The sequence below is a fragment of the Carlito syrichta genome, unplaced genomic scaffold (genome assembly GCF_000164805.1).
Source record: "Carlito syrichta isolate Samal-C Ts95f unplaced genomic scaffold, Tarsius_syrichta-2.0.1 Scaffold64138, whole genome shotgun sequence".
NCBI classification, from domain to species: domain Eukaryota; kingdom Metazoa; phylum Chordata; class Mammalia; order Primates; family Tarsiidae; genus Carlito; species Carlito syrichta.
In genome coordinates this window covers 7,085-22,352 of record NW_007008234.1, presented here as the reverse complement: position 1 = coordinate 22,352, position 15,268 = coordinate 7,085, and the positions used below count along the sequence as shown (strand labels likewise).

Here is a 15,268-nt window from a genome sequence, read left to right as displayed (position 1 = left end):
GAAGTAGATGCAGACATATCCTGATCAGGTCACTGTGAGCATTAAGGCTGTGGTTGCCGCGGTTACGGACAGGTCTGCCCTTAGCATCGCTCTCTGGGACCAGGAGAAAGATAAAGCAGGCAATCCTGAGGCTCTGGAGTACTGGAGACCAAGTGTCACAGGGATCCCGTTCAACGTGTCCAGGGGATTTCATCTGAGAGCTGAGTCCTGGCAGGTGACCCAGTAGCAAGGAGCACCTGGAGACCGAAGGCATAAGCCACAAAGCTCAGAAGAGAAATGGTGGGAACAGGAGGGGTCGGCATCAGAGCTGGATGGTACAAGCCCTCAGGATGACGAGCTCTTGCTCAGGGGAGATGAGAAATAATATCAAATTCTGAAATGTTCCTCATAAATAAGTAGAGCCTCGATGAAGACGTAAGAAACCTCCCTTCTCTTTATTCTGGCCAACGATCTGTCTCCTGTGTTTAAATTGCCCATTTTATTTTCCTCTTAATGGTGGTGGGAGTCTGAGTCTTTCCCCACAGATTCTATACTTTGAAATTAAGGTGCGTGGTCTCAAACTCAACTTCCCGATATGTGCAAATTAGAGCTAGACCATCACCACCTGGTGACAAAGCACACTTCTCTTATTTCTGAATAGGCTGTTCATATGATGATTAGAATAGTTTGCTTCCAATTAAGTCTTTAAAAATGATTATGAACAACGTTCTTAAGAGCCAAGTTAGTTTTCAAAGGTACCCAGCAAACAAATAGAACCCGCAGACAGGCAAAAACTAACACCGCCTGCAGAATGTGTGGTCCCCTCTTCCACGGGGACAAGTGTGTGAGACACTGATCCTAGCCCTAGCAGCCTGCTCTGGGAGTCGCTGGTGGCTCCTGGGAATAGGAGGCCCCAGGCACCACAGGGGAAGCAGACAAGTGGAGGAAGGAGAACAGCCTGGGGGCACACATATCAGGGCAGGAGCAGGTCGCTTTCCGGGCCAGAAAGACCTGTCAACCTCCACCACCCAGGAACAGGGAGGAGTCACCACATGCCACCCTTAAAAACCTGACGCTTAGATCAGTAACTCTGAGGAGCTTAAATGGGACATTACATTTCTTTTTAATGAAATTTATATATTCCCATGGTTAAAGGGTTTCCTAAGATCCTTTCTGCGAATTTTGAGTGTCTTGGAAATAATTTCCAGAGACAGTATTTTTTTTAGTGAAAAGGTATTAAGTCCGTGCTTCTCTCAAAGCTCCCTATGTTTAAACAGCTAAGTGTAATTACAATGGTCAGTTTAACTCACTTCTTCAACCACTCTCAATGGCACTTCCAGGAGTGGATTTAGCCATATGCTTCATGGGTTTTTACCAGTTTTAAAGAGAAATAAAGTGTTATGCATTTGTGTTCAGCTGTATTTATTTTGATGATTAAAAACCCAGCTTGAGAGAGGAGATCCTAATTCGAGTGAGGAATATCAGCGACTCAAGACAGAAGTCAGCCATAAACGGATCGTTCACAATCTAAAAGACGTGAGTGACTCTATTTGGAATCTCATTATTAGCAGCTCTTTAAATACTTATCTTTTATGTTTTTTTTATTTTAAAGATGTGGAGTACAATTCAGGGTTAGGTATACAAGTGAACATTGTACAGGTAAAGTTTGGGCCTCCCTTTGGTCCCCACTTTGCCTGGTTTGAGATCAGGTGCCCTTATTGATGTTATGTCCCCGCCCTCTCCGCACCCTCCACCCCCAACCCCAGCGGTATCCCGCTACTGCCAATCCCTTTCTATTAGTTAAATACTTATCTTTTTAACTGCTAGGGTCTTTTTTGTTTTTTTAGCTAAAGTCTCACTCCGTCGCCCAGGCTGGAATGCAGGAGCACGCTCGTGGCCACCCCAGCGTCAACCTGATGGGCTCAGGTGATCCTTCCACCTCAGCCTTCCAAGTAGCCAGAACTACAGGCGCGCACTACCATGCCCAGCTAGTTTTTTGATTTATTGTAGAGATGAAGTCTCGCCAAGTCGCCCAGGCGGTTCTCGAACCCGCGGGCTCAGGCCATCCCCTCACCTTGGCCTCCCAAAGTGCTGGGATTACAGGCTTGTAATCGGGCCCAGCCTAAAAATTTTTATGGAAATCTTCTTACCAAGACATATTTAATAACTTGTAATATGCTTACATTTTCAGAGTGTTTTTGCCATGTTTTTACAAGGAAAGCACCAAAACTTGTAATTAAGATTTCTCTTGAAATTAACAGCATTACATACTTGGCTAATCTTTTCCACCCTTCTGCTTTCTCTTTCTTGGTCTCCTTTTGTGCTCCCTTCGCCCTCCAAGCCCCTGTCTGCAGGTCCTCAAGGTGGGTCCCCAGACCTCTGTTCACTGTCCTCCTTCCCTTGAGGATACAAAACGAGAAGCCAGAAACCTGAGTTCTGGTTCCAGCTCTGTGACGGATATGGGACCTGGGACAAGCCTCTTAGCTACGGTGCCTTAGTGTCCTCAAACGTAAAATGGGGACGGTGGCCCCATCCACCCGAATACCCTCTCTCATATAAAGTTTTGTGGTTAAAACTTCAAATTTTAATTTTAACAATGAAAAAATTCTTCCTCATCTCCCACCTCCATCACTCTCTCTCTTCTTTGCTGGGTTTGCCATATCGGAGTCATGTTTACCTCTTTCTCTCCCCGCACTACCCACCCCGATCTTCCACAAGGCCATACGGGAGTCCAACCTTCATCTCTCGCCGGTGACTAATCCAGCAGCCGTGTTCATGTACCTGCCTCTCCTCTTCCTCCTCTACAGCTCATGGCATTTGCCAACGACAGACTGATTTGTTTCTGATGCCTTTTTCTCGTATCCCCACTCAAGAACTTACAGCCCTCGAGGCTCTGGCCAGTTTCACTCCATCCCCAGTCCCCTTTCTTCTCATCCGTTGACTGACCCACACACGCTGGTGCACAGGACGTGCAAGTCTGAACAAAGCAGTCCTTCCTCTCCGTGGGGACACTCACAGCCGACTGCTCCCAATTGTGGGTGCAGTGCCAGCACCCACCACATGGAACTGGTTTCTTTGTGACTTTATTTTTTCCCTGGGGTCACATGTGTTTACTTGAGTTTACCTAACTAGACTATAAGTTTCTTAAAACCCAAATCTTGTCTTCCACCCTTGGCAGACATCCAACTCAAGAAGTATTCCTTATAATGCTGTGTACAAAGTGCTTAATAAATGCTTACTACACAGCAGAACAATAAATAGTAACTTGATTTGGGATCAAACCCTAAAACATTTTTATTAAACGCTTATGCTTGGACTTAAAAATTTAAATGTCAGATGTTCCTATATTTTATGTTCACAGAAAATCAAGGAATTTCATCCTAATTTTGATCCACTCACGAATAATACTTGGGCCAACAGGTTCAGGGCACAAAAACGCTTTCAACAAGTAGCACGCAAGGTAAGTCTCAGCACTGGATTGAAATTTTGATTTGTTTAGTCAACAGCATAAGGAAATCAATCAATGGATTTTTTTATAACATCTTTATTGAGATACAATTCACATACAATAAAACTCACCCTTGTAAAGTATACCATTTAGTGATTTTTAGTATATTTACAGAGCTGGGCAGTTGTCACCCCTATCCAATTTTAGAACATTTTTATCACCTCAAAAAGAAACTCAGTATCCATTAGCAGACACTGCCCACCCGCTCCTTCCCCTAGCCCCTGGCAACGACTCATTGACTCTTGGTCTATTCTGGACATTTCCTATAAATGGAATCATATGCTATGTGGCTTTTTAAAAAATTAGTTAAATTTTAATGTATGATGGGCACATGATAATTGTATATCTTTATGGGGTACAGTGTGATGTTTCAATGCATGTACGAGGTCTGACAATTAAGTTCACAATGCATGTACGAGGTCTGACAATTAAGTTCACCATGCACTTATGTTGGCAGCACGGTATCAAAAACTCTGTTAGTTTTCACAACCTTGGCATAGCGCTGTCTCACAGCTGTGTCCGTGTCAACGTGTGGTGGTGTCTTGCTGAGCGGCGCTCATTATCGTTGTCACATGTCTTTGCATGCTGTTGTGAGAATGTTGGAGCTTGAATTAAAGCAACGAACAAAAATTAAATTTCTTGTTAAACTTGGCAAGAGTGGAAGTGAAATCATGGACAGGTTAGTCCAGGTTTATAAGGATAATGCCGTGAAGAAAACAGCAGTGTACACATGGAGTAAATGTTTTTCTGAGGGGAGACAAAGTGTCACTGATGAAGGCCAGTAAAGAGTAAAACTGACAAAAACATTGCAAAAATTTGCCAAATTGTGCATCAGGATGATTGACTGACTATGAGAAGCACAGCCGACCAAATAAACATTGATAGAGAAACAGTTAGGAAAACCTGAACTGAAAATTGTGGCCTGAGAAAGGTGTGTGCAAAGATGGCCCTGAAGGAGTTCTTGCATCATGACAATGCACCAGCTCACACAGCACTGTGAGGGCGTTTTTAGCCAGTAAACACATGACTGTATTAGAACACCCTTCCAACTCACCTGATCTTGCCCCCAGTGACTTTTTTCTTTACCTGAAGACAAAGGAAATATTGAAAGGAAGACATTTTGATGACACGCAGAACATTAAGGGTCATACGACAACAGCTCTGATGGCTATTCCAGAAAGAGTACCACAATTGCTTTGACGGGTAGACTAGATGCTGGCATCAGTGCCTAGCTTCCCAAGGGGGGTGGTACCTTGAAGGTGATGGTAGCGGTATTCAGCAATGAGGTATGCAGCACTTTATCTAAAATGAGCTTGCGAACTTAATTGTCAGACTTCGTATGCATTGTATAATGATCAAATCAGGATAATTACATATCCATCACTCTGAATATTTGACACATGGCCTTTTATAACTGACTTCGTTTATTTGACATATTTTCAAGATTTGTCCGTGTTTTAGCATGTACCAGCCCTTCATTCCTTTTTATGGTTGAAGGTATTCCGTTGTGTAGACAGACTACATTTTCTTTGTCTTTTCATCAGTTGATGGATGTTTCCATTTTTTTCACCTTTTGGCTGTTATGAGTTGTACTGCTGTAAACATTTGTATACAAGTTTATGGACATATGTTCTCATTTCTCTTGGGTATATATACCTAGGAGTAGCATTGCTGGGTCATACGCCACCTCTAAAATAATGGGATATTGATCAGCTACTCCTCGAGAAAACAATCGAGAATTCCTGTGGTATCTTGTCACTAACATCCGGGCTTATGGCTTGCCCTTCAAAAATGCCATCTCCCTGCTGTGGCTTCCTCACCCTCAAATTGGCCTTCCATCGGGCACATTTCCAGTCAGGTTTAAATGACTGCCGAGCCTCTAATGCCAACAAGCGCTGTAAAGTGACCCTGGTCTGGCTGCAGCCACACCTCTCCAACTGCCCACTGTCCTCTGCATTGCCCCGGTCCTGGTCTTCGGCCAAACACACCGTGCTCATGCCCTCCTGCCAGCTTGTTTCTGCTCCTCACCCTGTGACAAAAACGCCTCTCCAGCTCCGTGGCCCACATCTGACCTTGGGGCAGCCCAAGTCCACCTTTCCTACAAGAAACAGTCCTTGTGGACTTTAGCACCTGGGGACCTCCTTGGTGACTTTTGCTTCTTAGGATGCCTGTAGATCTCTTGTCCCTGCCACTCGTGTGTGACTTCCTGGCGGGCAGGGCCATGCCTCATGCAGGGAGAGTGGGTGAAACCGGGGCCGGACTGCCTGGGCTCATTCCTGGTGCTGCTTCGTTGAGCTTTCTGATCTTCGATGAGTTACATAACCTCTGGGTCTTAGTTTCCTCACCTGAACACAGAGGAGAGTGATAAGACCTGTGTCACAGGATTGTTGTGAGGATTCACTGAGTGGAGATGTGCAAGGGACTCTACCAGTTCATGTTTCAGGTTGTCTTTCAGGCAGTCCTCTCAGCCTGGACTGGCGACCATCCAGGTAGAAGGAGGCAGTGGTCGTTGCATGGGGGATCTACTCACCAGCCCTCCAAGGCCCGGAAAAGTCAGTGTCCCTGGTGAGGCTTTGCCTGGGTGTTCTCTGCCTATGTGCCGAGCAGGGTCAGCCCCAGGATGCTTGGTGTGGGGAAGAAAGTGGTAGAAAGAAGCAGCACAAAGCTGTGCTCTGGAGGAAAGCCCAGCCCTTGACAATGAGCAAAAAGCAGCGAGAGACTGGCCAGGCTGGTTCCCCCCTGGTGGGGCCACCTTGGCGCTTCTACGGGAGCCCTCTAGGCCGAGAAGAGGGATGTCAGCCGTGATGTGTTTTGTTCTGAGTGATGATGGCTCGGTCTCTTCCCCTCATGTCGCAGCAAGTGCGGTCAGTTCTAGGTGCTGATGTGTCCTCCCTGCCTGATGACCTCTTGGCATCTCCCGGCTACAGCCACAGTCCAGGCCCCAGCATCTGTCGCCTGGACCACTGCCAGTGCCCACACGAGTGGCATTTGCCCCTCCCCTGCAAAACCCTCCAAAGACATCCCATCACAATTAGAATAAAATGCACATTTTTAATCAAGGCCACCAGGCCACGGTGGATTCCTCCCTGTCCCTTAAACATGTCTCCTTAGTTCCTGCATCAGAATCTCTGTCCTGGCTGGATCCTCTGCTCAGAACTCTCACCCCAAGATCTCTACGTCACTGTTCCTCATCAAATCTTACATCAAACCTCACCTCTGTGGAGGCCTTGCCTGCTGTCTTGGCATGAGTGGGCAGATCCCTCATTTCCAGCGCCTTCAGTCATGCCCTCGTCGTACACTTACCGTCTTTTATTTTCTTCGTGGTATTTATCTTGTTTTTTGGCTTAGGTGTTTACTGTCATCCCACTCCAGGCCCCCTCCCCAGTCCCGACAGACACACACACACACGCACACACACACTTGGAATGTCAGCTCCATGCAGGCAGGATGTTGGTTTTTCGCCTCACTGTATCTCCAGTGCCTTACACGGAACTGGGCACGGAATAGCCACTTGTAATTGTTGTTAAACGAAAGACCCATTTACAGAATAGAAAGGAGTGTTGATTATGCAGCAAATGATCCCTTCCCCCAGAGCTCAGGGCTCAGGTAGCCCACACCTGCAGTAGCATGCGCGATGAATGCAAAGCTCAGCGGTGTGTAATTAGTGTCACCCATCAGCCATAGCCCTATTGCTACAGACTCACCCATGTAGTTTGCCCTTCAGTGCTGAGAACAGCACAGTGGTAGCACTGCTGTTCAGATATACCCAGAAGAAAGAATGTATAACTCATCATTCTTTCCACTCTGGAAAGATGAAAAATCGAGGCTCCTAAATTGGATGGAGCCAGCCCCGAGGACAACCTGTTCTTTCCTGTTTTCAGACAAGTCAACATGATCTTGAAGTCCCCGTGGCCCGAGCCTAGGGCAGCGTGCCACTCTTCCTATGAATTCTGACTCACAGGAGTGTCTCAGCTCTTCGTTGTGGTTGAGGAAAGTGAATTGGGTTGAAGACCAAAATAAGCACGTGCCAATCATGTGGAATCACCATTCTTTCCAATTCCAGATCATGGTTCAACGACGATTACTTACCATGCTGGCCGCTGTTCGCGAAATGGACAAAGAGACTCTAGTAAAACAGATCACTCAAGCAAAACACTTGTCAGTACAAGGTAAAGTATGGCTGTGACTACAGCAACGCTGAGATGGACGATTCCTCTGAGCATGAGGTCTCTTTATAATGAGGTTAGCTGTGTACAAACAAAATATTTGCATAAATCATGCATATTAGTTTTCTATTGCTGCTGTAACAAATTACCACAAACTAAGTGGCCTAAAATAACACAAATGTATTATCTCACAGTTCTGGAGGTCAGAAGTCCACAGTCAAGAAATTGGCAGGGATGCATTCCTTCTGGAGGGAAATACCTGTCTCCTCACCTTTTCCAGTTCCTGGAGTCCACCTTGGCTCTGACCTTCAGCTTCAGGCGTCACACGCCCTTTGTGACTCTGACCCTCCTGTCTCCCACTCATGCGGTCTCTATGGTTACCTAGGGCCCACCTGAACAAGCCAGGATAATCTCCTCATCTCCAGATCCTTGCAGAGTCCCTTTCACCATGGAAGGTAGCGTGTTCACAGGTCCCGAGGAATAGGATGTAGCCATCTTTGGGTGCCATTACTCAACCAGTCACAAAGCCGATCTCCATGCCAAGTTCGCCTGAGTTGCCTGCCTGGTTGACAACAAATGAGGTCAACCAACCCCAGACCAAGTATTGTCTGTGGAGTTTGGCTGTGACTCGACCTCCTGTTTCATACCCTCTGCTTCTCTTGTCACCAGAAAGATTGGGGTAGTCGGCACTTATACCTGCTGATTGACTGACTGAATCTAGTGTTTTCTCAACCTAGCATCTGCACTTTATGCTTTTAAATCTTGTATTGTTTCTGCCACTTAAGGAAATTCCGTGCCAGACAAGGTAGCTCATGTTTGTAATCCCAACATTTTGGAAGCCCAAGGCAGGAGGATCACTTGAGGCCAAGAGGTTAAGACCAGTCTGACCAACAAGTCCCTGTCTCTACAAAAATAAAAATAAAAAATTAGCCAAGCATGATGACATGCTCCTTTAGTCCCAGCTGCTCAGGAGGCTGAGGTGGAAGGATCACTTGAGCCGAGGAGGTCGAACTCACAGTGAGCTATGATCATGCCACTGTACTCCAGCCTATTGTCTGCTTCCCAGCTTAGCTGGGGTTATTGAAAGCCCACCCTCAGTAGCTTCTGGAAGCCCAAAAGCCATATCTCCATTTTGTCCCAATACATGTATTTCCGATCACAGCTTGTAAGCAGGTCCACAAGCAGGCCCTGACCATTCTGACCCTTCCTCCCTCCCTGGCCTGAGCCCCTAAGCCTGGCTCAGGCTTCTACATCGTCCCCAAGCAACACCACACCCCCCTCTACCGCTCCACCAAGATCCAGATGTGCATTTGTTTTTCAAAACATTTTATAACATTTTAATTATTCTCCCCCCCATATGCTTTTTTATTTCTGGCATTGAAGTTTCTAATAAAGAAACTCATTTTTTAAAAAAATTATAAAATTGGCCTGTGAATTACATGTAGATATCTGTAAAATGTCTTCATTTACTTCTTTAATATTTTTCTTTTTTAATTTTAGAATCGGGGGGTACACATGCATGTTTGTTACATGGACATATTGTGTAGTGGCGGAGACTGTGTCTCAGGTGACCCACTCCCCAGATAGTGAACTTTGTACCCCATAGGTAACTTCTAAATTCAATTCCCTTTTCCCTTTTCCTCTCCTCTCAGTGTCTATTATTTTCATCTTTGTGGCCACTTAGCTCTTGCATATAAGTGAGAACATGTGGTGCTTGGTTTTCTGTTTCTGAGTTAGTTGTTCACCTAGGATGATGTTCTCTGTCTTCGTCTATGTTGCTGCAAAAAACATGATTTCATATTTTTTTTATGGCTGTGTAGTATTGGTGTATATGTACCACATTTTCTTCAATTGTTCATGGTCACTTAAGTTGCTTCCATGATTTTGTAATTGTGGATAGCACTGCAATGAACATATGTGTACAGGTATCTTTCTTAAATGATTATTTTCCTTTGGGTAGATCTCTAGTAGTGAGATTGCTGGGTCAAGCGGTAAATCAGTTTTTAGTTACTTGAGAAATCTCCATACTGTTTTCCACAGAGGTTGAACTAGTTTACATTCTCACCAAGAGTGACTGTTCCCTTTTCTCCGTAACCATGCCAACATTGTTGTTCCTTACACATGTTGTTTTTTGACTTTTTAATAATAGCCATTCTGACTGGTGTAAGATGGTATCTCATAGTGGTTTTAATTTGCCTGTTTCTGATTAATAGTGATGTTCAGTATTTTTTTCATGTTTGTTGACCACTCAAGTGTCTTCTTTTAAGAAGTGTCTGTTCATGCCCTTTGCACTGTTTGATAGGGCTATTTGTTTTTTTCATGTTGTGTTGTGTTGAGTTCCTTGTCGATTCTGGATATTAGCCCTTTGTCTGAGGCATATAATTTGAAAATATTTTTTTCCCATTCCTTAGGTTTTCTGTTCACTCTGTTGAATATCTCTTTTGCTGTGAAGAAGCTTTTTAGTTTAATTAAGTCCTATTTGCCTATTTTTGTTTTTGTTGTAATTATTTTGGGGGTCTTCCTCATAAATTCCTTACCTAGCCCGATGTCCAGAAGAGTGTTTCCAAGGTTTTCTCCTGGGATCTTTAGAGTTTCACATCTTACATTCAAGTCTTTAATCCGTCTTGAGTTTATTTTTATATATGGTGAGAGGTGGAGATCCGGTTTCATTCTTTTGCCTATGGCTACCCAGTTTCCCAAACTTAACCTTTTTCTTAGATAAATTCATCAGAGATATTTTAACTAGGAATTAGAGTTTTTTGGAAGCAGAGACAAAATAAAATGTTTAAGAACTGGAAGAGGGATTGAAGTAAGGAAGCAAGGCGACACTAAAAATGAAACTATAGGCCAGGCTCGGTGGTTCAGCCTGTAATCCCAGCACTTTGGGAGGCCCAGGCGAATGGATTGCCTGAGCTCGTAGGTTCGAGACCAGCCCGGGCAACTTGACGAGACCTCGTCTCTACAATAAATAAAAAATTAGCCAGGCGTGGTAGCATGCACTTGTAGTTCCAGCTCCTTGGAAGGCTGAGGCGGAAGGATCACCAGAGCCCAGCAAGTCAACACTGGGGTGGCCGTGAGTGCGCCACTGCACTCCAGCCTGGGCGACAGAGTAAGACTCCAACTCAAAAAAATAAAAAGAAACAAATTGGTATGTGTCAAATACACAACTATAGATGGTGGTTTCCCAAAAAGTGCCTTAAGAGACCCCTGAAAGTACTGTTTTGTTTCTCACCCATAGACAATACTTTGTCCAGATACCCTCTGCGGCGGCTCAGCCTGGATGAGTATTCCAGCCAGTTCTCTGTACCGCCCGAGAAAGTACTGCCCTTCGCTTTCCCAGATTACAGCCCTCCTCAGGAATCCAACGAGTTGGTAGGTACCGTCAGGCCGCATGGGTGGTGGCGGGGGGGCGGGGGGGTGCATGATCTGATGGTTGTCGGGCAGATACCAAGGCCGGCCCTACCTAATCTCAGTCCCTTCACCTCCTCCCAGCAGCCCTCAAGGAAGACCTGTGCCCAGGGAATTATGACCGATGGGAATCCAGCAATCACCTCCTGCCATGTGCCTTGTACCTGATACACATGCACAGAGCTCCCTGGCAACCCGGGCGGGTCCTTCCCAGCCTGGAACCTGGCACAAACACTGAGCCTGCCCAGCTACCCTGGAACCAGGCCTGAGAGCAGAGAGAGAAGCCAAAAGGGCCTTGCCTTGCCCGGTGAGGAGGCTCTGCTCAGTCCCCAGGTCTTAAAGAGCAGCCGCCTTACTAGGAGGGACTAGGATGTCAGAATATGAGAGTCAAGCCCATCAGACTCACAACCATTTCTCTCTCTCTCTCTCTCTCTCTCTCTCTCTCTCAGTGGCAGGAGATGTAATAGCCCTTATATACACAATGGTGCTTTATAATAAAAATGGTAGTTAACCCTCACATGGCATTTACATGGCATTCACATGGCATTCACATGGTCAGTGTCTTAAGTGTTTCAGTTGTGTCATCTCATTTAATCTTCAACAAATCTGTATGATAGGTTTATCATTTTACACATAAGAAAATTGAGGCCCAAGTTCACATAGCAAGTAATAAAATGCTACTTGAGTTCACACCTTTATTAATTAAAAAATGTGCCTTAATTAATATGTCGAGGTCATTTGCAAAATAATTTTTTAATTTCAAAGAATAAACCACCACTCACATCCTGAAATATTTGTTAAGCATTGCAGGTTAATCCTCTCAAGAATTACAGGACTGAATTTAGAAATTCCATATGTTTTCTGCTTTCAGTATTAAATGGCTTAAAAGATCAGGATAATTAGATCCTAGGAAATAATGAATCTGTGATTTTTAAGCAATAATAAGTATCTGACAGTAATTAATGGGATGAAGAGGGTGACAGGGTGGAAAGAGATCATCACTGCGCTATGACGCCTACCTCGTTATTTCTGAATAGTTCAAAGCTTCTCTATTTTGTTTGATATTTTAGTTAGAGCAACAAAGTCTTCTCTGCTGCTCAGAGTTGTTGAAAAATGGAGCATTCAGCATTCCTATCTATAAAAAAAGAATTTATTTATTCCAAAATACTGTATTTCATCAATTCTAAGATGCACTTTTTTCTTTTACATTTAGTACCCATGAAATTGGGAAATGTCTTATAACTGATGGCATATTAATACTTCATCATATTGATTTAGTGATGGTATATTATTTTAAGTAGAATATGGTATTTATTGAGTGCCCATCATATTCCAGGTTCTCTGGTATCTGAGGCAAATTAGCATGCAAGAAGTGGATTAGCTAGTGCTTTGAGGATTAGCACCTGTGGAAGGAAGCAAAGAGGGCAGGGCTGGACAGAGGGAGAAGCAGGACTAAAGTCCCTCCCAACAAGGCCTCAAATGGACCATGGGGAGCTCTGAAATTGGCATAGGGCGAGAGGACCCAGCAGTTTTACCTTAGCTTCAACCTGTCATAGGAGATGAGTTGCCTGGAAGAGGCACATGACCTTGACCGAGGCAGCTCTCTTCAGCCAAGGCTTCTGAAAAGGAATGATCCCAAGAGTTGTTCCTATCAGTTGAACTTCCAGCGGCCAGATGACTAAGTCCTCCAAGCTTGAAGGGGATTCTGGGTGACACATTGCAGCCTCTACAATAGTAAAAAAGAATCACATGCACTAAGAGACATAGAGAAGGGGTGACCAAGGCTACCTTTGGGCCTCATAGTTCAAGTAGTAGTTGTGGTCTGGGAATGGTTGCTTGGAGTGTAAAACTGGTCATTTAATGTTTAAGAATGCAGTGGAAACAGAAGCAAGGTCACTTCGCTCAGTGTTGATTATCTATTTTTTTTTCTCAATATAGGCTCCTGATGGCCTTGGACTGGTCCCAATTAAACCTTCAGAAGTTCAAATCAAACAGAGTTATTCTTTCTTCAATTTGCAGGTCAGATCTGTCATATCGTATTGATTAATGGGGTTTCTTATGAAGTGAGGAAATATTCTCGAATTTGAATTGCATTATTTTATTAGTTTTGTTCTACCATGGATTATACTGGGTAGCATACTCTGCGGTTATTTTATGGTATGCAGCAAGTACACCAGGAGGTGTTTTTTTTTCCCCCGAATGTGGCTTGTGGAAACTGGGATCTTTATTCTGTGGATATGCCACATATTAAATATACATGAAGCTATCTGAGCTACACAGAGTAGAAACTTCAAGAAAAAAACACAAGATGAAGTGAACAAAAATTCGTGAGCCTTTCTTGAGGTGTATGACCATTTCGGTCTTTGAAAATAAAAATATTTTGATGTGCTTCCATGATTAAGCCAGATGTGATTATAAACAAGTAATTATGAACACTCATGTCTGCCAAAACCCAGAACAGAGCTCCGGACTTGCACTAATGTCCATCCAGTGCCGGTCTAAATTAACATCTGCCACCATCAGGCAGCTCAGAAATGCTGTCGTTAAGTTGATCCCCCCAAATGGGAACAAGTTTTAAGGAGATTCATCTTCTTTGGCCTTTAGGTTCCTCAGCTGTATAAAATTAAGGGATATCAGCCCTTCTGTGTCCACAAGGCTTCAACTAGTTACAGACCTCAGAAGCTTGCTCGAGCCCTGAGGCAAGGAGCTGAGGTAACACATCCCCTGTCTTTGAGAACTGTTCTCACCTTTCTCCTCTTGTCCTGGCACTGAGACTAACAAGCTGTCCTTGGTCCTTATACAGGATGAAGTCACCACCATCGTAGCCCTTCCGAAACGGGACTCCACACCTCAGCTCTCTGGCAAGACTTCAGTCTTGAGCATGAAACCACCTGAGGCCTTAGCCACGTCTCTAGATTATGATCCACTTTATATATTTGTAAGTAACAATTGACAGAAGACTTGGGTTCTAAGTTCCTTTATTTCAGCAATTACTCTATAAGAAAACCAAAGAATTAATTGAGAACATTTTTTCAGGTGTTAAATGATAACGCGCCTTTAAAATTACTTGTCAGTATTTATTTTCTGGAAAATATCAATATTTTGTCTTTTATCAATTCCTGTATTTTTAATAAAAATATTTTATAGTCTTTTCTAATTATCTATAATAGGTACATATAGGCCCCCAAAAAGGAGAAATTAGAAAGTATAGCTAAATTAATGGAAATGAAAACAAAAAATTTGTGGGAAAGTTATAGCACTATACACCTACATAAGAAAAGAAAGGTCTTAAGTTAATGTCCTAGCTATCCCTTTAAGAAAATAGAAAAAGAAGAGCAGATGAAACCAAACTAAGCAGAGAAAAGAAATAATAATGACTGAAAATCAATGAAATTGAAAACAGACAATAGAGATAAACTGGTTCTTTGAGAAGATAAATAAAATGGATAAATGGATAAATCTCTAACTGACCAGAAAAAAGGTAAAAGACACAAATTACCAATATCAGGAATGAGAAAGGTGACATTACTATATATTCTACAGATATTAAAACGATAAGTTAACAGCATGAAAAACTTTATGCCAGGAAATTTGACAACTTGAATTAGATGTGCCAATTTCTTGAAAGCCACAAGCTATGAAATCTCTTTAAGAGGCTATAGCTCTATATCTACTAAAGAAATTGAGTTTGTGGTTAAAACCTCTCCTCAAAGAAACTTGCAGGCCCAGATACCTCCACTGGAGAATTCTGCCAAATATTTAAGGATGGTATAATACCAAATCTATACAACTTCTTCCAGAAAATGGAAGAGAATAAATTACCTGCCAACTCATTCTAGAAGCTAGTATTACTCTTATACCAAAGCCATACAGAGCCGTTACAGGAAAAGAAAAGAGCAGACAAATATCCTTCATGAACATAGATGTAACAAAATTTTTACATATAAACTTCATTATATGTAAAAATGATAATGTATCATATGCAAGTAGGGGCTTACACCAGGAATATAAAACTAGTTTAACATTGAAATCTCAGGGTAATTCACATATTAACAGACTAAAAAAGAAGAACATCTCAATAGATACAGAAAACTTGTCTGACGTTCACTCCTGATGAACACTCTCAGCAAGCGATGGATAGTAGGGAACTTTCTCAACCTAATAAAGGGCATCTATTTAAAACCTAAAGTTAACATCAAACTGAATG

General features: G+C 43.3%; 1 protein-coding gene across 1 annotated transcript in view; it reads left to right on the top strand.

Annotated features, from left to right (window-relative positions):
- The window catches only part of CFAP221 (cilia and flagella associated protein 221), a 72,510-nt gene extending 58,343 nt beyond the window's left edge, over positions 1 to 14,167 (top strand). Inside the window, exons 10-16 of the mRNA XM_021708804.1 lie at positions 1,426 to 1,515; positions 3,341 to 3,439; positions 7,551 to 7,656; positions 10,892 to 11,025; positions 13,000 to 13,080; positions 13,666 to 13,773; positions 13,865 to 14,167. Coding sequence (XP_021564479.1) covers positions 1,426 to 1,515; positions 3,341 to 3,439; positions 7,551 to 7,656; positions 10,892 to 11,025; positions 13,000 to 13,080; positions 13,666 to 13,773; positions 13,865 to 14,014 — 768 coding nt within the window. The 3' untranslated portion in view covers positions 14,015 to 14,167. The remainder of the gene's footprint in view (positions 1 to 1,425; positions 1,516 to 3,340; positions 3,440 to 7,550; positions 7,657 to 10,891; positions 11,026 to 12,999; positions 13,081 to 13,665; positions 13,774 to 13,864) is intronic.
- The last annotated feature ends 1,101 nt before the right edge of the window (positions 14,168 to 15,268 follow it).